Source organism: Microcaecilia unicolor, chromosome 8 (genome assembly GCF_901765095.1).
Source record: "Microcaecilia unicolor chromosome 8, aMicUni1.1, whole genome shotgun sequence".
NCBI classification, from domain to species: domain Eukaryota; kingdom Metazoa; phylum Chordata; class Amphibia; order Gymnophiona; family Siphonopidae; genus Microcaecilia; species Microcaecilia unicolor.
Genome location: NC_044038.1, coordinates 244,481,316 through 244,506,957, shown reverse-complemented (window position 1 = coordinate 244,506,957; position 25,642 = coordinate 244,481,316). Strand labels below are relative to the sequence as shown.

The window sequence follows — 25,642 nt, the reverse complement described above, 5'->3', positions numbered from 1 at the left end:
GAGGGTTGCTGGACATGGATGGAAGAGAGGGAAGGGAGAGAGAAGAAATGCTGGACATGGATGGAGGGAATGGAAGAGTGAGGAAGGAGATGAGGGAAAAGGAAGAGAGGAGAAAAACTGCACATGGATGAAGAAAATAGGCAGAAGCTGGATCCACTGGACAGTCAAGTCTGCGGAGGACCCAGCTTTTACTTATGGATATAGAGCAAGAAATGAAGCAGAAAGGAGGAAAGTAAAGAAATAAATGGAAAGGAAGCCCTGGAAACGGAGTTAAGAGGACAGATAGCAGCAGAATCGGATACTGGGCCAGCATCATCAGAAAAACAGTCACCAGACAACAAAGGTAGAAAAAAATCATTTTATTTTCATTATAGTGTTTGGAATATGTCCACTTTGAGAATCAGGTGCTCAACATTAAAAGTTTATATTTATTTACTTATTTATGGCATTTTATCCCACATTAAACATGAATTAAATTGGAACCAGGGATCATTTAATTTCTTTTTCCTGGAGATAGTAATGCATTGCCCCCCCCCCCCCCCAGGCTCTCTCCCCGGCTATAGCCAGCTCTGCAATTTTGAGGGGAGGTGCACAGGTGGACGGGGGGAGGGGGAGGGGGGTGCAGAGGTGGACCGGGGAGAGAGCCTGTTGTTAAACGTTTACCAGCACACCACTGTCTAGTGCCCACCCATCCAACCTGTTGGCCCACCCAAAAATTGACTTCTGGCTACGCCACTGCCTCTGGTGTTTCTGAGATCAGCACATGCTGTTCACCAGGCTATGGAAGGTCTGAATTACTGTGTTTCCTAAACAATAATTTATTTTAGGTGTAAAAAAATATTATTAAGATGACCTGGGCTTTATGAAACAGAGTTTAAAGCATTCTTCTACCCAGTTAAGGAGTCCCCTTTTTTACAGAAAGAGAAGGGTAATGGGAACATGCCTGTACAGGAAGTTATCCAGTAACAGTGAACCTAGCTCTGCCCCCATCATCAAGTTCGAAGCATTAAAACTGCCAAACCCTACAAGTAGTCAAACTAAACTTTTAAAGACAAAACAAAAACACTCTTACCTAGGGCCAAAGATTTGTTAACACTCAACAGCAGCTACATTTGTCCAGGAGAAAACTAATTCTATGAAGTTTGCAATACCTTTTATTGAACGTTTACTGTTGTCTTTTACTTTACTGGATTATGGTACCATTGACCTTCATTCACAGATTTCCATCATATTTGGATAGCCTTTATACTGCTATCTTGCCCAGCCATCAGAGTGACAGTCCTGAGGCAGGGGACCAAACCCCTTGACTCCATCTGGAGCATGGTGCAAGCTTACTTTAAGTCTAGCCACTAGTTGAACTGCTGTCAGACAGATGTCATTCCCTCTCCATGGGATTGTGGATACCATTTCTGCAGAAGTTCCACTCCTGGCAAGCCCAGTGACAAAAAAATGTATATGTATAGGGCTGCATTTCAATTAAAATTTTTAATTGCAATTAATCACACAACTAAAGGTATTTTATTTATTTCCAACTGCAGCTGCTTGTGACTCTGGGCAAGTCACATAACCCTCCATTGCCCCAGGTACAAACTAAGTACCTGTAAGTAATATATAAAGCACTTTGATTGTTACCCCATCTCCCTTCACTTTCCTAAAGGACTGATAATCTCCCTCCCAACCCCAGATCCAACATCTCTCCCTTCCCTCCCTCTCCGCTTTCCCAGGTCCATTACCTCTATTTCTTTCCTGGAGTCTATTACATCTCTCTCTCTCTCTCTCCTCCGCTTCTTCCCTCCCTCCCTCCCTCATTGTCAAGCACCTCTCTCTCCCACCTTCCCTTCCACCCCATGAGCAACTTGCTGGTAAGCAGTACCAAGCTCTTTTCATGGTTGCTGGAGCTCACTACCTTGGCCATAACTTCCACCAGGTCTGCAGCTCATTCCCTTTCCCCCTTCTGGGGTTCAGCAGCTGTCCCTCAATTCCTCCCCCCCCCCCAACAATGTACCTTAAAGGTAGTGTACTGTTGGTTCCTGGCAGTGTTGCACATACACTATCTGTGGTCTGTTCTGAAGCTTTCCCTCTGGCCTGCCCCACCTCCGCTCACATTACTTCCTGTTTCTGCATGGGCTGAACAGGTCAGACGGAAAACTTTGGATCAGGCTGAGCAGTTTGTGCAACACTGATGCTGCTGGGGACCAACAGAACATCACCTTTAAGGTGGACCAGCGCTAAGGGATAATGTTAAATCAAGGGGGTGATGGTGGGGGGGGGGGGGGGAGGATGTCGGATCATGCTGAGGACAAGGGTTGGGAGTGGAAAAGAGCAGATGTTTGGAGGAGACAGGAGATGCTGCAATGTGATTAATTTTTAAAATCATGATTGATAATTAATTACTTAATCACAGAGTTAACTGCGATTAACTTGCAGCCCTAAAAACAAACAAACAATCTAGGAGTCAAACCAACGCCTTTCCCAGTGCTACAGCCATCTCCCATCTGCGAGTTTTAAAACCGCACTTAAGGACAGAACCTCTGTGGCCCTGAAAGGTCATCTACATTATCTCCAAAGAACTCTTATGTTAGTCCTGCAAAAGTTACAATATGTAAAGAAAAGTCACATACAAGAAAACATAACATAATGTGAGAAAGAAAGACTATAAGGTCCATCTAGTCTGTCCATTATACATATTTACCCTCCTATCACAAACAAGGAGTTTGCAAATCTAGTTGACCAGTGCTGTGTTCTGTTTTGGCTTGCAGGCTACCCGCAGTGATCACCTATATCAGTACATATTTGATCCAACAATTTAAATATGTTGGGGACCCTGAATCCCTGTTTGTGTCTTTAAGGACCAAATTTGCACACCACTGCTGAAGACCTCCAGCTCTCTCTTCACTTCCCCAATACCAAGACAGTGAAACTAGAGTTCCACAGATGCCATGGAAGCAAAGTCAGATCTGACCTGGCCTATCCTTTCTGACGCAGTTATTCTGTTATCCAACCTGTCTTTGCTTCATGAATTTCATAATAACTAAAAATATAATTATTTTAAAAATCTCTTAATTTTGAAATAGTAACATATACATAGTAGACGACGGCAGAAAAAGACCTGCACGGTACATCCAGTCTGCCCAACAAGATAAACTCATACGTGCTAGTTTTTGTGTATACCTTACCTTGATTTGTACCTGTCCTTTTCAGGGCACAGACCGTATAAGTCTGCCCAACACTATCCCCGCCTCCCACCCACCAGCCCCGGCACAGACTGTATAAGTCTGCCCAGCACTATCCCCGCCTCCCAATCACCGGCTCTGCCACCCATTCTAGGCTAAGCTCCTGAGGATCCATTCCTCCTGCACAGACCATGAGTGGATTGATTCACAGAAATAGAGCTGTTCCCCCCCCCCCCCCCCCCCCACCAGACTTCCACTGTGACCCATGCCCAATAGTGGCAGTCAGTATGGGGCCTTGTAAGTCAGCCACAAAACCCATACTGAATTCTGGGGTCTGTGAGCACAACAGACCTGTGCTACCATTGTCACCACTGCTACTGCTGCTGTCTTCGTGCTTTGGGGAAGCTGGAGAAAAACCGTGGATGACAGACAGAAAAGAAATGGAGGTCTGCTATTTTACTTTCATCATTTCTAAGGGTTAAACTGGGGTCATATTAGATAAAAATTTAAGAAACACTGAGCTAACCATTCCTTAGTCATTCCCAAGAGTGCCATTGCTTTCCAAACTATTTTTTGATCTCTTGTGAGTTTAGTACTAAGTCAAATTTGCAAACCATCTGACCTCTGTAATGATTAATATTCTACTGAAAACAAGCTGAAAGTGCTGGATGTCTTCAGATGTACGTGTTTAGCTTTGCAAGTGTTCTTCCTCTGCCTCACTTCTTTTTAGCACGATGCAAGAGATACAGGGAACATTAGCAGTAAATCTGAGCCTCCGAGATTTTACGCCACATAGCCTGGCTTAGGACTGAAGTTCATTACCATCATGGTATACATAAAACTAACTCATTTGGAGACATTGCCCCAGAGAAAAAAACTGCAGGAACTTCCAAAGCCAGCATGATACAGTAATCGTATAAAAGGAATACGAAAACTAATTTCTAGCACTACATAAAAAGTGCAGATCTTCATGAGTTTAAACATTTACCTAGGAATGCGTCCACAAGACAACTGATTCCTCGCATGGCCCGGAAGAAGATCTGAGGAAGCTGTTTAAGGCAGGGGTACTGGTTCAACTCCTGGGTCATTCCACTCACATTTAGGAACTGCTCTTGAAATTTGGGGGTTGAGCTTATGATTGCTGGGTTACTTAAATCCACAGGATTACTAAAAAAAACAAAACAAAACAAAACAAAACAAAAAAAAAAGGCTTAGATAAAAACTGCTATGAATTTCACTGAAAATTATGTACACTGAGAAAGAGGTAAAACAAAAATTTAGACTAATTTAGACCCTAAGAATTTAACAAATTACATTTTCTTCAATTCTCCCAGGCTGTGTCCAGCCTGGCTCTGTACTGCTGTAAAAGTGTATTCAATGAAACATGTGGTAATTATGGATTGTTGGCGGTATAGAAATGTTAGCCCAGAGCACATGAAAAGCAATTAGTCAAGATGGTATAGCAAATTCAAAGAAACTAAGTCCATCAAAATCAGACAAAGAGTAAAAAGTAAAGAGATGTTAGACTAGCTGAAGCACAGACATTTAAAGCTGAGTTTTGAATAAAGAGAAGTAAAGAACAATTGTTGTCCGAGTCTTCCCGCATCTGAATATGCGAAATTGACGATGGCTGAAACTTTGGTTCCACTTACTCAAACATAACACCACCTAGACATCTGCAACAATCATGACACCAACCGCACAAGCCTAAGGGAGCAGGAAAGATTGATGAGGTAAAAGGAGAAAATAGAAAAAAACTGGGCCATAAAATTCTGAATAAGAGGACGATAAGAAGAAATAAAGTATCAGAGGATCTAAAAAAAAAAAAAAAAAAGGTTCCTTCTCCCCAGTACATTCACTTAATCTCAAAAACACAAAGAAATGAAAAAGAAAACATGGAAGCCTTGGAGAAGATAAGAAATACTTGACAGCTAAGTTCAAAGTCAGCCAAATGAGGTGTTTCCCAATAGATGACAATGCATCTTAAGCATTTGAAAACTAAAAGCAAACTTCACTGGGCAGCACAGACCATAAATTTGGAGTCCGATATTCAAAGTGACTTAAATGGGCAGGAGAGGATCCAGCCCAACCAAATCACTGGTGACTGGCTATCCACAGACATTTACTGGCACTTAACCAGGTTGTGCCACTGAGTATCAGCATAGACCTGCCTTCTGCAATATCCAGGTGGTGCTAGGTTGGTGCTAAGGCAGAGTCAGCACTTGTTCAGGCACCAGCAATATTCATGGTAGCTAAGTGAAGATAGAGGAGCAAATAAACATCTTTGCCCATTTAGCTATCCAAGCACTGGTGCCGAACATTGGCTGGTACCTGGATAACTTCCAGATAGCAGCCTGATCAGTCTACCTTCCCCCCTCCTGCCCCTCCCCAAACTCACTCCTTAACCCCCCTCACTCATCCATCCGTAGGCCCACATGAAGTTATCTTAATGTCCTTGGTGGTCTACGGGAGTAGGCCAGAACCCCAACCATTTCTGCCATGTCAGCTGCAGCTGTAAAACGGCAGCTGCGATGTCTAGCACAGTGTTTCCCAAACTGCAGTGACCTCTCTGGGGTGCCACGGCAAATCCCGACCTCCCTCCCGCCTGAACCATTACTGCACACAGAAGCACAGCAATGGCAGAAAAAAAAAAAATCAAGCGCAGGACTGCAGCAGCCTTCACGCATGTACTGTCAGTTTTGCCAGTCCTCCACCCCCAGAACTGGAAGTTCACGTCAGCGGGGGCAGAGGACCAGCAGAGCCGACAGCACAAGCCTGATGGCTGCTGTGGTCCCACACTTGGGGTTTTTTTGTCGCAACCAATGGGGACAGGGAGTAGACGGCGTATAGGACTTAGAGGCAACTGCTAAGGAGGTTGGATGAAAAAAGGAGATGGGATGAAGTAAAAAAAATTGAAGCCAATAGGCCAGTGTTTCCATTCCCATTCAAAAAAAAGTAAACCTATGAGCTGCTACATCCAAGTTGTCATTCTTTATCACTGTGTAACTTCATAGCCCCCTAATCATTGTACTTTTTTGAAATACTAAACACTCCATTTACATCTTTCCGTTCCACTCCACTCAAGATTTTGTAGACCTCTAGCCATCTCTTCTTTAATTTGAGGAGCCCTAACTTCTTTTGGTTTTCCTCATATGATAGTTATTCTATTCCCTTAATCACTTTGGTCTCCTTTCTTTGAACCTTTTTTTTTTTGTTACATTTGTACCCCGCGCTTTCCCACTCATGGCAGGCTCAATGCGGCTTACATGGGGCAATGGAGGGTTAAGTGACTTGCCCAGAGTCACAAGGAGCTGCCTGTGCCTGAAGTGGGAATCAAACTCAGTTCCTCAGTTCCCCAGGACCAAAGTCCACCACCCTAACCACTAGGCCACTCCTCCACTGTTGCTACTATTTGAGATTCTACATGGAATGTTGCTATTCCAACATTCCATGTAGAAGTCAGCCCTTGCAGATCACCAATGTGACCGCGCAGGCTTCTGCTTCTGTGAGTCTGACGTCCTGCATGTATGTGCAGGACGTCAGACTCACAGAAACAGAAGCCTGCGCAGCCTTCTACATGGAATGTTGCTAGTGGAATAGCAACATTCCATGTAGAATCTCCAATAGTAGCAACATTCCATGTAGAATCTCCAATAGTATCTATTTTATTTTTGTTACATTTGTACCACGTGCTTTCCCACTCATGGCAGGCTCAATGCGGCTTACATGGGGCAATGGAGGGTTAAGTGACTTGCCCAGAGTCACAAGGAGCTGCCTGTGCCTGAAGTGGGAATCAAACTCAGTTCCTCAGTTCCCCAGGACCAAAGTCCACCACCCTAACCACTAGGCCACTCCTCCACTGTTGCTACTATTTGAGATTCTACATGGAATGTTGCTATTCCACTAGCAACATTCCATGTAGAAGTCGGCCCTTGCAGATCACCAATGTGGCCGCGCAGGCTTCTGCTTCTGTGAGTCTGACGTCCTGCACGTATGTGCAGGACGTCAGACTCACAGAAACAGAAGCCTGCGCAGCCTTCTACATGGAATGTTGCTAGTGGAATAGCAACATTCCATGTAGAATCTCCAATAGTAGCAACATTCCATGTAGAATCTCCAATAGTATCTATTTTATTTTTGTTACATTTGTACCCCGTGCTTTCCCACTCATGGCAGGCTCAATGCAGCTTACATGGGGCAATGGAGGGTTAAGTGACTTGCCCAGAGTCACAAGGAGCTGCCTGTGCCTGAAGTGGGAATCAAACTCAGTTCCTCAGTTCCCCAGGACCAAAGTCCACCACCCTAACCACTAGGCCACTCCTCCACTGTTGCTACTAATTGAGATTCTACATGGAATGTTGCTATTCCACTAGCAACATTCCATGTAGAAGTCGGCCCTTGCAGATCACCAATGTGACCGCGCAGGCTTCTGCGAGTCTGACGTCCTGCACAGAAACAGAAGCCTGCGCAGCCTTCTACATGGAATGTTGCTAGTGGAATAGCAACATTCCATGTAGAATCTCCAATAGTAGCAACATTCCATGCAGAATGTCCAATAGTAGCAACATTCCATGTAGAATCTCCAATAGTAGCAACATTCCATGCAGAATGTCCAATAGTAGCAACATTCCATGTAGAATCTCCAATAGTAGCAACATTCCATGCAGAATCTCCAATTGTAGCAACATTCCATGCAGAATGTCCAATAGTAGCAACATTCCATGCAGAATGTCCAATAGTAGCAACATTCCATGTAGAATCTCCAATAGTATCTATTTTATTTTTGTTACATTTGTACCCTGCGCTTTCCCACTCATGGCAGGCTCAATGTGGCTTACATGGGGCAATGGAGGGTTAAGTGACTTGCCCAGAGTCACAAGGAGCTGCCTGTGCCTGAAGTGGGAATCGAACTCAGTACCTCAGGACCAAAGTCCATCACCCTAACCACTAGGCCACTCCTCCACTTTTCTAATTCTGCTATATCTTTTTTGAGATGTGGTGACCAGAACTGCACACAATACTCATGGTGAGGTCTCTGTTTTTCTCTATTCCTTTCCTAATAACTCCTAATATTCTGTTTGCTTTGTTGGCATCTTTTTCCTGGGCAGTGACTCCTAATGTGGAACCTTGTATCATGTAGCTATCATTCGGGTTATTCTTCCCAACGCGCATCACTTTGCACATCCACATTAAATTTCATCTATCATTTGAGTGTTCAGTTTTCTAGTCTCTTAAGGTCCTCCTGCAATTTCTCAGTCTGCATGTGATTTAACAGCTGTGAACATTTTATATATTTATTAGGATTTATTTACTGCCTTTCTGAAGAAAATCACTCAACGTGGTGTACAGCAAGAACCTAGACACAAACAATTTCAGCTGAAAAAATATTCAAACAACTATGGCATAAAATGACGAGCATAGTTAGGAAGGCAGGTTTGACATGATATCCAGATTCTCTATCCAGCTGTTCTAAAGGACATTGACATTTACACAGCTGTTTACAATCGTGCCTTGATTATGAACTGCAACTTAACGTTTTGAAATCTGATGCTTTGTGGGTATCCAGGCAAGATGAGCATCCACCTTTCCATCTGAAATTGAATGGCATGTCCATTCGCTGATTAGCTTGAGGAAGGAATTTAGGAATTGTGCGCTTTCTATGGAGGTTCAGGTTGGTTTTTGGCCAAGCTGATTCTGCAGGCTGATTCTGCAATTACGGACATATTTGTCTGAAGATGTAAGGACACTGATACATGCATTGGTATTCTTATAGCTGGATTACTGTACCTTGGTATACTTGGGGGTTGCCCCAGAGGGTATATGGCCATTGTACTTGATCTAGAATACAGTTGCGAGATTATGAAGGGCTTAAGAGATCATGTAACCCTACCACACCTTCTTTATTCACTGCATTAGCGCCTATTTAGAGTGAAGTCTTTAAAATTTTGAGAGCAATGGGTCCTTCTTATTTGCAAAAGTGGGTTTGTGCACACATCTCAGGGAGATCTTTTGAAGTCTCAAACTCCAGGTTTCTTAGTGGTACTGGGGCCTCAAGATGCTCATCTGGAGGTAACTAGACAGTATGCTTCTTCTGCAGCTGCACACAACGGAAGGGGAAGGAGTTTGCCTAATGCCCTTCAAAGTTTTTTTATTTTTTTTATTTTTTTTATAGTTTTAATTATAATTCACAAGGATAACCTTGTTAAAGCAATACAGGTAAAGAAATATGTAAATTTAAGAATTTGTAACATTCTCATTCAAATAGAAATTTACACTTCTGTCATTAATGAAAAAATAGGAAAATTATAATGAGTATAATTACAAGTACAAATACAAATAAATATTTAACCTTTCTTAGACCCCAATAATTGCTTGGGGGGGAAAAGAGTAAGAGAAGTTATATAGGCATTAACCAAATTAAACTAGACCTAAATAGGCACTCATGTTTAAATAAAATACAGGCTGTAAATTCCAGAATGAACTTATTTCACTGTTTTAGCTTCTAGAAACACTTTAAGCTGTTCCGGCGAAAATAAATTATATTTTGTTTGACCCAATTTCACTACACACTTGCATGGGTATGCTAGAAAAAAAGTAGCTCCAATCTCTATAGTTTTTTGTTTCAAGGCAAGAAATTGTTTTCTTTTTTGTTGAGTCATTTTTGTCACGTCGGGATAGATCCAAACCTTAATACCATGGAATTGGGCTTTGATATTTTTGAAGTATAATCTTAAAATAGTATTGTAATCTTGTTCAAATACCATTGCAACAATCACCGTGGCTCTGTGTATGATTATATCAGAAGATTGTTCCAATATTTCTGAAATATTTTGTAAATTAGCGGTATCTTTTCCAAGGTCTTGCTGTCCATCTTTAGATTGAGGAATAAAATATATCTTATTTATAGGGGGTATTGCCGCCTGAGGAATATGGAGAATTTCCATTAAATATTTATGAAAGGTATCTGTTAGCGTTTCCCCTGCTATTATAGGAAAATTCAAAAGACGGAGGTTGAGACGCCGATTAAAGTTTTCAATTTGTTCAATCTTTCGTCGAATATCTAAGGAGTCTTTAGAAACCACACATTTAAATTCTTTCAAGATATATACTTCTTTTTTTATAGAGTGAACTTGTGTTGTTAAATCATTTTTAACAGAGTCTACGGTGTTTTTCATTTCTTCAAATTTGGTATTAAGGCTTTTTACATCACCTGACGTCTTCTGAAGTGTGTCTGTGATCTGGTCTAACATCGCCTTTAGGGTTTCCAGGGACACCTCCGAGGTCTGCGCTGCAATGGGGACACTTCCCGCAATGCCCCGGACTATCGGTTGTTTGCCTGGGTCCTCACCAGACGCCCTCGTCGAAATCACTTCCTGATCGACGGGGTTTCTCTCCAGGGTCACTCGCGATGCCGGGCTAGGAGGGATCAGCGATGTTGATGGTGGAGACAGGGAGATTTCCTCTCCCAGCAGGGTTTCCGCTTCCCCGGAGACTCCTGCAATGGGATCCACTCCCCGAATAGATCTGGAGACAGCCGGGAAGAAACGCTCAACCGGCATTTGAACCGGAGAGGAGGTTGAGGTAGGTGGAGGCACCACTCTCACCACTGCCTTTCGTTTTGTATGAGGCATTGTGTGTTAGAAGAAAAAATGTTTTGGCTCGTATCCGCTGAGCGTCTCAAACACCGACTGGTGCGGCAGCCATCTTAGTTCCCCCCCCCCCCCCCCGCCTGGTTGACTTCAAACTTTTTATAAGCGGCTTCAGACTGTAAAGAAATAGGGAGCCAATTCCAAAGCTTAAGCCAATGTGGCTCTGCAGTAAGACAACACTGTACGGAGGTGAAATCTGGATTAACAACAAACATATAAGTAACCAAAGAACGTCATCAGTGTATATAAATAAGCCAACATCAAAATCTTGAATAATGGTAGCCAACGGATCAAGAAAAATATATTAAAAAAAAAACAAAAACAAAAAAAACAACCACCTATACGTCCAGCTTCTCCTACATAAGCACACAACTATGGAACGCATTACCAAGCGCCTTGAAAACAACATATGACCACCTAAACTTCCGGAAACTACTAAAAACTAACTTGTTCAAAAAGGCACACCCTAACAATCCAACTTAAATGCCTTAACCCGGCGGCATGTCGAAACCAAAGCTAGAACTGGATGTAATTTAACTCTTCCTCCTTACGATTCCCAATGTGTCTATCACAACCTCACTCTGTATTTGTTCAAACCGGTACTGGCGATCGCCTCTACGGTACTATGTAAGCCACATTGAGCCTGCAAATAGGTGGGGAAATGTGGGGTACAAAGGCAACAAATAAATACATAAGACAGAGCTCTATGGTTACCCCACACTGCAAAGAATGAGCAAGAAGTAACTGCTAAACAAATGAGTGGAAGCTCTAGAACTAGAGGACATGACATCAAGTTACAAGTGGCAAAATCAAGAAGTAACAGCCAATTATTATAACCTTCTCATAGCCCCTAGCTCTAAAGCCTTCTAAATATCTCCATCATTGAATAAACCTTCACATAATGCAGAAAAGTCACTGTTTTATGGATCACCACCTACATATATTTTTTTACCTTTCTAGCAAAGATTTTTTATATTACATTTTCTCACACTGACCTAGGAAATTTACTGGAAGCTTTCACTCAGCCAAAAAAATGTGCATATGGGGAAAAACAGACGCTAGTAGAAAAAGACCTTAGGGACAGCTTTCAAACAAACTGAATGTGCAAAGTCTGTAGATAACATTTTTACCTGATAAACTGCATTAAAGTTAAAAACAAAAGTTACATTTGAAAACTGATGCTGAAAATGTAGGGGCACAATTTGCACTGGCTGTTTTGTGCAGGTTCTTTTTCAGTCAAACATATGCAAATAATACCCTCTCCACTCTAACCACATCTCAGGGACACCTCCCCAGTATGCACACATATATTGGGCAGTTTTTAAAAGCCTCATTTCTGTGCATTAAAACCCTGTTTTATGTGCATAAATGCCTTTGGAAGTGACCCTCAATATGGCCTGTCCAGTCTGTCCATCCACCCCACCACTGTTGTGTATGAGACAAGAACAAGGATTTCTGAGGGAGAGGAACAGGAAGTTTGGACGGTAATAGATTCTTTCCTGCCATTGGGTTCTATGGGGTCATTATTCAGCCACCAGTACTAAGCAGCTCAATGTTGGAGCATCTGCAGCTCCTGGCACTGAATATCCAGATCTGCCTACAGACCAGGAACTGGGTACTGACTGGTATTCAGACCAGTGCCTGGTTAACTTGCTGTCCTGACTTTACGTGCTCATTTAGCTGGTTAGCAGACTGAACATCGTAGCTCACTCCACCCTCAGCTCGCTCTGAACTCCGCCCTCAGCATGCCCTAACCATGCCAGTTAGGGCATGGTCAGTTAGTGGGTGATGTTCAATGACACTAACCAGTTAAGTGCCACTGAATATTGGCGGCCAGCTTGCTCAGCGGGGTTAACTGGGAAGGAACCTCTCCTGCCTGATTAAACCCTTTTGAATACAGACCACTTTGTTTGTCTGTGATAGTTCTATGATATTTTAAATTTATAAACTTATAATAAAGTTACAGACAGATAATAGGATAGCTCTTCGATTTATTTAGCTGTTTTATATCAAGTTTTATTGTTGTTTAGGTGTAAAGTTTTTATCTATGTTTTAATGTGATCTGCCTAGTATATAGACAGACTATAAATTAATAAAATAAATAAAAATGAGAATTATACTAAAATAACTAGGAAACACATAACTCTTAAGGCTGGTGCCTCTGTCTTATTACAATAGTATTTGTCGGATCTTTAACATGTTACCAAAAAATCCTTACCACAGAACTGTCAAACCTGAACAACGTTCTCACAGAATAAATTTTTGAGAATAACAGAAAGTTTCTGCTTTTATCAACTCCCTGAGAAGTTAAGTCTGAGCACTGCCGAGTGCTCAATTAGCTGGCAAATGATTGCTGCATGCAAATAGCTGGTTGAGAGCAATAAATCACCGCTCCATACCAGCTTAAAAATCAACCAGTGCAATCTAACTCCACCCTTATTTTACAGAGAATCTTCTTCAGTACCTTTGTCCTGTAATTTTGGGGACCCTGAAGCTGCTCTTTGCACAGTACCTCAGCATATGAAGAAATCGAAACCAGGTCTGTGTAACACACTCATTATCCATCTCTGCAGGAATCAGACTGGCATCTTCGTCAGGAACTTTAAACGGAGGAAACGAAGGACCATAGGTGAAGCGCACCAACCTACGGAACAGAAATCCGTTAGGGAACCATTAGCAGTCAGCTCAGAATTACTTAGTAGATTCATGCACTGCACCTTGGAAAATGATGAAAGCAGCATGTGTAGGCCATCGTTTTATAATTTAGTGTCACACAAGACATTTGCATGCATTTATATAAAAATAAACTGCTTTAATTGAACTATGGACTATGTAGAACAGTGAATAAGCACAATATAAAGTTACATAAAAACAACAAAGAAACTGACTAACCTAACACTAGAAAATGTATCAAATCTTTAACTATGGACCTGCAGAAAGGGGACAAGAAGGCTTTAAGCTTAAACTTTTATCCTGATGCAACCAAAGAGTAAGACTATTTAGGATCAACTATTGAAAACACTCCAGTTTTAAACTGAACCAACTGCAAGACCCGGCTCTGTGGGGATCTAAAATAAACATCTCTGACTGAAATTAAGTTCCCTACCCGAGGCATACCACTGATAATTTATGCCACAAGAACTCAGGCCTAAAAATTAGCAGCACAAGGAAAGCTAGGACCAGAAGTTTCATCTTTAAACACTCAGCAACTGGTAACCAATGTAACTTAAAGTGGACAGGTTCTGGCTCATCAAGAGCTTTCTGGTACCAACCATACTGCCATGTTTTGAATAATCTGAAACCACTATATAAAAATTACATTTAGGGGCCAGAATGACGACAGAATAGGAAGCAGCTAAGATCATGCAGGCAGAAGTGATAGCTAGTCACCTCACATGAGCTGAAGGAATAACACTGCATTGCTGGTGGGAAGGGCAAAATAAGTTTTTTTTCTTATTTTGAACTTTTTATTATGAATATATTATAGCATTTAATTATGTCAATTTCTATTATTGTATATTTTGATGGCTTTTTTGCCCGATGCTGAATTTAGTAATTTGCTTTGAACCTAGAGAGGGATTAGTGGAAAATAAATGAATGGATTGGATTAGATTCCTAAATGTTTTGAATCTGCAATCCCACTTTAATGGATGAAAAAACAAACAAACCCCAAAACAACCTGACCGACACTGCTGATGAAATCCTTGCCTCCCATAAAGCTTGTACATGTCGAGCTATAGAATCCAATCAGCCTAAATGGGTCACTCTGGTGTTTTGTTTTTTCTTTTTGCAGCCCTTGTCCAGACCCCAACTGGGATCACGACCCAGTCTGGGATAACTCCTACCATTTTCCTCCCACTTTACAGTCTTAGGTGCAGTATAATCCACAGAGGTTAATGCTCATATCATTGTAGCTTTTATAAATACAGGAACAGCAAATGTTTTGGAAGCAGTAATTAGGGAATCCTGTTTCAAAGGGCCATATTTGGTAACTATAGCCTAAAGATGTTTTGTAGCTTGTGAAATATAAATTTAGTAGGCTTTTGGTATGGGACTGAACTCACTCAGAGTACTGTTAAGGGAAAAACAAACAAAAACTGGACCAAGCCTGAAGCGCAGATAATTTGCATATGACGTCTCCTGCTCTGCATTCACCTACCTAGAGGTCAAGGCACAAATCACTTTGCTCCACTGCTCCACCACGGCAGGGTGATGCCTCCAATTGGCCACCATCTCCTTGGCAGTTTTCCAGTAGGGAGGTGTGGGAAAGCACCGGGTACAAGCCAAGAACCAAACCTCGAACAATACGCCAATTAGCTTGTCTGCCAGGCTCTCCGCAATTCCCCCTGAATATATTTAAAGGAAATATCTACATGTATTTATCTAAAACAAAGAAGAATCAAATAATCACATTTGTCTCAATAACAAAATCGCACACTTTAGCAGGGAATATTTTGAAGGTGTAAAACATATTTATGTTCCACACAAACACAAAATATTATGATAGAGGGACTGTATTTGCCCATCTAGACTGCCAGATTTGCTTTTCAGCAACGCTCGAGTCCCAGGAAGGTTCAGCCCACAGAGCTCACGAAGACTTTCCAGCTGAACCTTTCAGGTATGAGCTCACTGCTCAAATCAGCAAATGGTCTGTTCAATTTGCTCCTACTTTCACTCAATTTCTTAGTTAGTATGGTAAAATTATGTATAATCATACCTGATAATTTTCTTTCCATTAATCATAGCTGATCAATCCATAGACTGGTGGGTTGTGTCCATCTACCAGCAGGTGGAGATAGAGAGCAAACTTTTGCCTCCCTATATGTGGTCATGTGCTGCCGGAAACTCCTCAGTATGTCGATATCAAAGCTCCATCCGCAGGACTCAGCACTTAGAGAATTACACCCACGAAGGGACACTCTGCCCAGCTCACCACCGCCGAAACGGGGGAGGGGAATTAACCCAGCTCATCCCCACACAAGTGGGGGAGGGGAATCCGTCCAGCTCATCCCCGCGGAGCGGGGGAGGGACACCACACCCGCCGATGCGGGGGGATCTGGCTTATCCTGCAACCGCAACCGCGGGAGGAGCTGACTGACCCTAACACCGCCGAAGCGGGAGGGGTACAAAGCTGCCCTACAGCCGCACGAAGCGGGAGGGAGTGCCGGCAGAATTTAAGTCTCAATCCAGCCCCGTAAAACGGAGGGGAGAGGAATGCAGCAGCTCACTGTAACACAAACTCGTCTTAACTCTTGAAGAATCCAAGTGAAAAAACTTGAACACGAGGTCTTTCTGAAGTACAGTAACTGAAGACTAAACTTGAACCTGAAATGCAACCAGAATAAAAACAGTACAGATATCTGGGAGGGGCTATGGATTGATCAGCTATGATTAATGGAAAGAAAATTATCAGGTATGATTATACATAATTTTACCTTCCATATCATCAAGCTGATCAATCCATAGACTGGTGGGATGTACCGAAGCAGTACTCACCCAGGGTGGGACATTGAAATCCCTGACCTCAACACTGAAGCTCCAAACCGGGCCTCCGCCCGTGCAGCCACAGCCAAACGGTAATGCTTGGAGAATGTATGAGCCGAAGCCCAAGTTGCCGCCTTGCATATCTCTTCCAAGGAGACGGATCCGGCCTCTGCCATCGAGGCCGCCTGAGCTCTCGTGGAGTGAGCCTTCAGCTGGATAGGCGGCACCTTCCCCGCGGCCACATAAGCCGCTGCAATGGCTTCCTTGACCCATCTTGCCACTGTAGGCTTAGCAGCCTGCAGACCCTTACGAGGACCTGCAAACAGGACAAACAGATGATCCGATTTCCGGAAATCATTGGTCACTTCCAAGTATCTGATGATGACTCGTCTCACATCCAGATATTTAAGAGCAGAGTACTCCTCTGGGTAGTCCTCCCTACGAAAGGAAGGGAGACAGAGCTGCTGATTCACATGGAAGCGAGAAACAATCTTGGGCAGGAAGGAAGGCACTGTGCGAATAGTCACTCCTGCCTCAGTGAACTGCAGAAAAGGCTCTCGACATGAGAGCGCCTGGAGCTCGGAAACTCTTCTGGCTGAAGTGATAGCCACCAAAAAGACTGCTTTCAACGTCAGGTCTTTCAGAGATGCCCTCGACAAGGGTTCAAAAGGCGGCTTCTGCAATGCTCTTAGCACCAGGTTGAGATTCCACGCAGGCACCACTGAGTGTAGAGGAGGGCGCAGGTGATTAACTCCCTTGAGAAAGCGCACCACATCTGGCTGCGAAGCCAGGGAAGCACCCTTCAGGCGGCCCCTGAAGCAAGCCAGAGCCGCTACCTGGACTTTAAGGGAACTGAGCGACAGGCCTTTCTCCAGACCTTCTTGTAGGAACGCCAACACTGAAGAAATTGGAGCAGTGAAGGGAGAAAGTGAGCCTGCTTCACACCACGCTGCAAAGATACGCCAAACCCTGGCGTAAGCAGTAGAAGTAGAGCGCTTCCTCGCTCTCAGCATAGTGGCGATGACCTTGTCTGAGAAGCCCTTCTTCCTCAGACGCTGCCGCTCAATAGCCAGGCCGTAAGACCAAAGGGGGAGGGATCCTCCATCACCACGGGACCCTGATGTAACAGGCCCTGCTCCACTGGCAGCCGTAGAGGATCGTCGACTGAGAGCCTGATCAAGTCCGCATACCAGGGATGTCTGGGCCAATCCGGACCCACCAGGATTACCCTGCCGGGATGCCTTGCCACCCGGTCTAGCACCCTGCCCAACATGGGCCAAGGCGGGAACACATAGAGAAGCTCTTGTGTCGGCCACTGTTGGAGAAGAGCATCTACTCCCAGGGATCGAGGGTCCCGTCCTCTGCTGAAAAAGCGCGGCACTTGGCAATTGGCCGATGACGCCATCAGATCTAGGCTCGGCTGGCCCCAGCGCTTCGTGATGTCCAAGAACGCCTGAGCAGATAGCTGCCACTCTCCGGGCTCCAAGGTATGGCGACTGAGAAAGTCCGCCTTGACATTCATGACTCCGGCAATGTGGGCCGCTGAAAGCTGCTCCAGGTTCGCTTCCGCCCACTGGCAAAGATTCATAGCCTCCTTGGCTAGAGGGGCGCTCTTGGTACCTCCCTGGCGGTTGACATAGGCCACAGCCGTGGCATTGTCCGACAGGACCCGTACAGGCTTCAGCACCAGTACCGGGATGAACTCCAAAAGCGCCAACCGAATGGCTCTGAGTTCCAGGAGGTTGATAGACCACTTTGCCTCTGCAGGAGACCAGAGCCCCTGCGCTGTCCTTCCCAAACAGTGGGCTCCCCAGCCCGACAACGAGGCGTCCGTCGTGACGACAATCCACTCTGGGGTCACCAGAGGCATTCCCGCAGACAACTTGTCTGTCTGCATCCACCAGCTCAGCGCCTTGCGCACTGCTGGATCCAAGGGAAGGCGCACAGCATAATCCTCCGACATCGGAGTCCAGCGCTGCAGCAGAGAGAGTTGTAGTGGTCTCATATGAGCCCTGGCCCAGGGCACTACTTCCATCGTGGCCGTCATAGAGCCCAACAGCTGCACATAGTCCCAAGCCCGAAGAGGAGAGGCTACTAGGAACTGGCCCACCTGAACCTGAAGTTTGACAATCCGATTGTCTGGCAGGAACACTCTGCCCACTTGGGTGTCGAATCGAACTCCCAGATACTCCAGGGACTGAGTCGGGCGCAGCTGGCTCTTCTCCCAGTTGATGATCCATCCCAGGGAGCTCAAAAGAGCAACTACCCGGTCCACAGCTTTGCCGCACTCTGCATAAGAGGGGGCTCGGATCAACCAGTCGTCCAGATAAGGATGGACTTGTACTCCTTCCTTTCGCAGGAAGGCCGCTATGACCACCATTACTTTGGAAAAGGTCCGCGGAGCAGTAGCCAACCCGAACGGGAGGGCTATGAACTGGAAGTGTCGGCCCAGGACTGCAAAACGCAGAAAGCGTTGATGAGGAGGCCAGATGGGAATATGCAAGTATGCTTCCTTGATGTCCAAGGATGCCAGGTACTCCCCTGCCTTCACTGTCGCTATAACAGAGCGGAGAGTCTCCATGCGAAAGTGCCGCACTTTCAAGGCCCGATTGACCCCTTTGAGGTCGAGGATAGGCCGGACAGAACCTCCTTTCTTTGGTACCACAAAGTAAATGGAGTAACGCCCCTTGCCAAGCTGACTTTCTGGCACCGGAACGACCGCACCCAGGCGGATCAGATTGTCCAAAGTCTGCTGCACTGCCACAGCTTTGACCGGAGACTTGCAGGGAGAGAGTACAAACCCGTCTCTTAAGGGTCGGCAGAACTCTAGCTTGTAGCCGTCTCTGATGACTTCCAGCACCCAAGCGTCTGAAGTTATTGTGGTCCACTCGCCCAGAAACGAGGACAGCCGTCCTCCAATCTGCACTGGGGCGTGGACCAAGACCCCGTCATTGGGTACGAGACCCTGGGGGAGGACCGGAGGAAGCACCTCCGGGACGGCGGTCTCTGCGAAAGGAATGCTGCTTGGGGGAGAAATTCCTCTTAAAGGAAGAGGGGGCAGAAGAACCCGACCTGCCCGGGCGGTACCGACGGGCTTCCTGAAACCGTCCTCTGGAGGTACCAGGACGAGCACTAGCCCGAGCCCTGACCTCTGGTAACTTCTTGCCCTTAGACGTGCCGAGATCGGTCACGATTTTGTCCAGCTCGACCCCAAAGAGCAGCTTGCCTTTAAAAGGCAATCTAGCCAGGCGGGATTTAGAGGCGTGGTCAGCAGACCAATGTTTCAGCCAAAGCCACCGCCGCGCAGAGACTGTCTGAGCCATGCCTTTAGCTGAGGCTCTCAAGACATCATACAGCAAGTCTGCCAAATAGGCTAAGCCCGATTCCAGGGCCGGCCAATCAGCCCTCAAGGAATGATCCGAGGGGGAAGCCCGCTGCACCATAGTCAGGCACGCCCTGGCCACATAGGAGCCGCAAACTGAGGCCTGCAAACTTAAAGCAGCCGCCTCAAAGGACGACCTTAAGGCCGCCTCCAATCTTCTGTCTTGGGCGTCCTTTAGGGCCGTGCCACCTTCCACCGGCAATGCCGTTTTCTTAGTCACCGCAGTGATTAAAGAATCCACGGTAGGCCACAGATAGGCCTCACGTTCACTCACAGCCAAAGGATAGAGGCGGGACATAGCCCTAGCCACTTTAAGGCTCGCTTCTGGGACATCCCATTGAGCCGAAATTAAGGTGTGCATGGCATCATGCACGTGGAAGGATCTAGGCGGGCGCTTCGTCCCCAGCATAATGGCAGAGCCAACAGGGGCTGAGGGAGAGACGTCCTCCGGAGAGGAAATCTTCAAAGTGTCCATGGCCTGTAACAACAGGTTGGGCAAATCCTCTGGGCGAAAAAGCCGCGCTGCAGAGGAGTCATCCGCTCCATCCGAGCGGGGATCCGTCTCCTCCAAGGAATCCGCAAAGGACCGTTGGGAGGCCTCAGACACGCTGCCCTCATCTACATCGGAGGAGACAAATTCCTCCAAGGCCTGGGAATCAACCCGAGGGCGTTTACCTCTGGGAACCTCAACCTCTTTACCAGACGAGGGAGCGGGGGCAGCGTTGTGCATGAGGAAGGCCTGATGCAGCAGCAAAACAAACTCGGGGGAGAAACCCCCCAGACTGTGCACTTCCGCAGCCTGGGCAACAGCCCTAGACGCACCCTCAACCGGCGCTCGCAATAGCGGGGGAGAGACATGCTGCGCACCCAAAATGGCGTCCGGCGCGAAACTCCGCGAAGGAGCCGCGCGGGAAGAACGGCTCTTAACTTTAGCCGCTTCTGTGCCGTCGCCCAAATTAAGGGCGTTCATGGCATTAATGTCTCCAACCTCAAGGGCGGCCCAAGAAGAAGCCGTCCGAGCCGCGTGGCCGGCCAAGATGGCGGAGGCGAGGAGCGGGGGATGGGCGTTTATGGCGGGAAAAACCGCCACGCCGGAGGAAGGACCGGGACATTCATCGGTCACGAAACTGTCACCCAACAAGGGCGAATCAGGCTTTAAGACCCCCGCATCCCCTCTAGAAGCGCTCAAGCGACCCGGGGAGCGACCCTTTGCGCCCTCGCCCTCCGACGCCATATGCCACGAGGAGAAGAATCGGGGAACCCCCTGCCCGCTATAAAAAGGTAAAAATTACCTGCTGTCCGCTCCGAGTTGTAACGACCTGGTGTCCCAGTGAGTAGCTGCAATAGACGCTTAAATAAACGTCGAAATAAACGCCTTTAAAGACGTTCAAAAATTTTTTTTTTTTTTTTTTTTTAAACGGAGCCAGCGGGAGGGGGGAGAAAAGGAGGGACCTGGCACCACCAGGTTTGCACTTGCTCAAAAGAGCCCTCAACCCCAGGCACTCAACAAAACCTAAAAATTAGGCTTGGAGGCCTAGCCAGAGCTGCTGCTGTGTGTGACCACCACCTGCTGAGATAGAGAACATACTGAGGAGTTTCCGGCAGCACATGACCACATATAGGGAGGCAAAAGTTTGCTCTCTATCTCCACCTGCTGGTAGATGGACACAACCCACCAGTCTATGGATTGATCAGCTTGATGATATGGAATGTATTTTGTTCAGTATGATCTTCCCCACTGGAGTCTTATAAACAGAAACTTCAACTGAAATACAGTACACCTGTATAGAGTTTCAGTCTAGCAGGCAAAGGATGCAGCAATCGCTCTGCAGAGCCACAACGGTCCGAATTAAAATATGAAACCAAAATTATGACATCTCATGATTAATGGCTTTCAAACAGACAGGCAGCAAACCTGTTATTGTATGGATTATTCACCATTATTTCACAGATGCTTAACAAAGAAAAATGTGGTCTTAGCTGCTAATTTTCTTTTCTTGGGTTCAACCAGACGCCCAGAACACATTTGTTATGCTTCTCAGGCAGCAGATGGAGACTTAAGAGCTGCAAATTCTGCCCTATAAGAGGCACCATCCAGCCACAGCTTACCAGTACTCCTGTAATAAAGCAAATACAGAGAAACTGAAAAATACCTCTGCACAAAACGTACCCAAGGAGAAACTCCAGAGCTCCATACTTCAGCCACATCTCCTCAGGAAAAAGCTTAGAGATTTCAGCTCCTTCCCACAATTTACCCTAAGAAAAAAAAAAATGTAAGCAGATGAGAAGGATCCCAATCTCCTGCTACAGCCTAGGCCTCTGAACTGGTCTGGTTAGATTCAAGGTAAGAAAATTAACAGGTAAGATGAAATCTTTCCTTCCTTTTCATTCTACCAGACTGTCCAGAATGTATAAGGATGTAGCATATCAATTGTTACAGTGGGATGGAAGACAACCCAGCTGACAGATATAAAGGAATTAGAAAAGGTGCAGAGAAGGGCGACGAAAATGATAAAGGGAATGGAACGACTTCCCTATGAGGAAAGGCTGAGAAGGTTAGGGCTCTTCAGCTTGGAGAAAAGGCGGCTGAGGGGTGATATGATAGAAGTCTACAAAATAATGAGCGGAGTAGAGCGGACAGATGTGAAGCGATTGTTTACACTTTCAAACAACAACAAAACCAGGGGACACAAGATGAAGCTAGAATATGGTAGATTTAAAACAAATAGGAGAAAGTTTTTCTTTACTCAGCGTGTAGTTGGACTCTGGCACTCATTGCCGGAGAATGTAGTGACAGCAGCTGGCCTTACGGAATTTAAAGGGGGTTTGGACAGATTCCTGAGGGAAAAGTCCATTGAACATTATTAATTTATTTTTTATGTTTTTTGGAGAGGGAGGGGGGGGGGGGGGTTGCCGGGTTCTTGAAGCCTGGACTGGCCGCTGTCGGAGACAGGATGCTGGGCTTGATGGACCCTTGCTCTTTTCCCAGTATGGCAGTGCTTATGTACTTATGTACTAAGACACCCTTGTAGAACTTGGCAAAAGGGAGTAAAGTAAACAAAGTACTGACCTTACAAATCTCCCTTGGACAGACCAACTGTAACTTGGCCCAAGAAGCCGTCATCCGCCTGGTCAAATGAGCCCCAAGACCTTGAGGGAGTTCTTGACTTTTGAGAATGTTGGTTGAAGGAAAGAATTAGTTCAGCCTACGAGCAAGATTCACTTTTGTATCACCTCACATTGCTTAGCTATGACGAATAACAAGCGTTTTGATCAGTTAGTTATCTCTAAGTAATGCAACAACGCTCTATGGGTATCCAAAAACTTCAGAACTTTTTAACTCATCTCACCAAGAACAGCAATACCACCACCGATTTACATGGAAGACTGGGACCTCCTTAGGAAGAAGAAAGAGAACCATTTGAATTGAAACTCCAGCTTCCATAAATTGTAAAAAGGAATCCCCGCAGGTTTGAGCTTGTAATTCTAAAATACTTCCGGCCAAACAAATAGATAACAAAAACACCGATTTAAAAGGGAGATCCTTCAAAGATGCTTTCTTTAGAGGTTCAAATGGCAGTACCGCAGATGCCTGAGGAACCAAACAGATTCCATGATGAAACTACGTGCCATCCCTTTGAGGAAGTGCACCATAACTGGATGCAAACCTACCAAAAAGCTCCTTCCAAGCACCCCCAGTAACAAGGAAAGAGTTGCTGCCACCTGTACCTTCCAGGAAGGTAAGTCTAATCTATTCTTCAGATCATCTTGCAAAAATAATCTTTAGGCAATCAACGTGTGGAACAGAGAAAATCCTCTCACAGCACAGCACGCTTCAAACCTTTCCAGACTCTAGCATGGGCTAATGAGCTAGCCTGTTTCTGCACCTGCAAAAGAGCTGCAATGACCCTGTCCACATAAAAAGATGAATAGGTTAAAGAGCCAGGCTGCAAGAGAAGAGTGAGATGGGTCATATATGATTACTAGGCCCTTCTGGAGGGAGCCTCTCTCCTGTGGCAGTTTTAGGTTCTCTCCTACTTGCAAGCAAACAAGATCAGCGCACCACAAACATCTGGGCCAATACAGCGCTACCAGAATTACCACTTCTGGAAGTAGAGGAGTGTGGTAGCCGTGTTAGTCCACTCTTAAGGTTATCAATAGAAATCAAACAAAATAAAACATGGAAAAGAAAATAAGATGATACCTTTATTATTGCACATTACTTAATACATTTCTTGATTAGCTTTCGAAGGTTGCCCTTCTTCATCAGATCGGAAATAAGCAAATGTGCTAGCTGACAGTGTTTCACTTCTGGAAGAAATGCTAGCATCTAGAAAACTTGGTCCAACAGCAGCCAAAGAAAAAAAAAAAACACACACAACTTGTTTGACCGAGGCCAATGCTGCAGCAGGACATCCAACCCTGTTGACGCTAGCATTTTCCTCCAAATGAAAAACCAGAAGTACCTTAGCATTCTGACTGAAAGCCATTTAATCCACTGCTGGGGACCCCCCCCCCCCCCCAATGGTTGGCAATCGTGGTGAAGGCTTTCTTTGACAGCTCCCATTATCCTGGATCTAGTGTATGCTTGCTTAAAGTCTGCTCACACATTCTTGGATTGACCATGACAACTCTATCATTGCCAAGTGAGCCACTTGATCCAGAAAGTGTACTGCCCAACCTACAAACATCCAATCAGGTGTCTCCAAGGGCATACATTTCAACAGATTCTGAGTTCAGCCACCATTTCGTACTGGCTCTGAATTCTATTCATGGAAGGCAGGTATCATACTTCCCTCTCCTGAGTTTGTGGTCATCTCTGCACAATTACAGGTGCCGATTATGAGCATGAACCAATTCTTAGGTTGCAGCCATAGACCCTAACATGCATGCAATTCCAGGAATAAGGTGTTCTGTGTCTCTCAAGGGTATGACCCTGAGCTTGGGGTTTCTGGATCCTTTGGTTGGGCAAGAACACTTTCCTCAGATATCGAAAAGAGCTACCAAATATTCTATGCACTGTGAAAGTTCCAACTTGGTCTTGTCAAGTTTGACTATGATATGGGTGGATCAACAGGCACTCCCTGTGTAGAGCTGCCACAGCCAGCACCATGACCTCTAAAAACATGAAGGGAGTAGCTAACCCAAACAGCAGAGCCTGAAACTGGCAGCGCTGGTGCAGGATGATGAATCTTAGGCGTCTCAGGTGTAGACCTCAGATTGGAATGTTAAATATACTTCCTTGAAACTGAAAGCAGTTAAGACACTCTCCTGCCCACATCGCTGAAATAACTAAAAGCAAGGTCTCCCATCAGGTGTTCCGCTAGCATGTGGGGAGGATGGACCTAGGCTCCTCAGGTATACCTCAAAAGGTGCAAGAATCCCGGGACCTGGATTCTTCTCCATCTGTTCAACTCAACTGGATGACCAGTTCTCCAACTGGGTCCAGAAGCTACCTCACCAGCACAGGATGCTTGTCACCATCTGCTGAAGACAGAGAATACTGGTAAGCTCTGGCTGCACTATACCTCTTACACAGCAGAGCTCACACTTCTTAGGTATCCATCGCCATCTGCTGGCTGATAGGCATAACTGATGCATTCTGAACTGTTCTGGTGAGATGACAAAGGAAAAGCTGAACTCAAGTTTCTTAACATGTGACAGATGCAAAGTCTTACAATACTGTGGCAATATAATTATTATTAAATAGATCTGCATACAGGACTTTAGAGTATGGTAAAAGATTACTTGAAAAGCCTTCAAAGGGTAAAAGCAAAGGGAACAATTCTATTACTAAATTGAAGACTGGTTAAGTTAGAAATAGTGAGTAATCCAGTGTCATACAGGGCCAGATTCAGTAAATGGCCCGCAAAAATCAGCACTATTCTATAAAGCTCCCAAGTGCCCTCTATAGAAGAGTGCATAGTGCCGATTCCTGCATCCAACCTTCAGCA

At 45.3% G+C, this 25,642-nt stretch overlaps 1 protein-coding gene across 6 annotated transcripts in view; it reads right to left on the bottom strand.

Moving 5' to 3' along the window:
* The window catches only part of RALGAPB (Ral GTPase activating protein non-catalytic beta subunit), a 174,054-nt gene that overhangs the window by 139,510 nt on the left and 8,902 nt on the right, over window positions 1-25,642 (bottom strand). For all 6 annotated transcript variants that reach the window (XM_030212441.1, XM_030212442.1, XM_030212443.1 and 3 more), the window contains exons 5-7: window positions 14,982-15,168; window positions 13,335-13,466; window positions 4,162-4,340 (exon numbers count right to left, since the gene is read on the bottom strand). In XM_030212441.1, coding sequence (XP_030068301.1) covers window positions 4,162-4,340; window positions 13,335-13,466; window positions 14,982-15,168 — 498 coding nt within the window. The remainder of the gene's footprint in view (window positions 1-4,161; window positions 4,341-13,334; window positions 13,467-14,981; window positions 15,169-25,642) is intronic.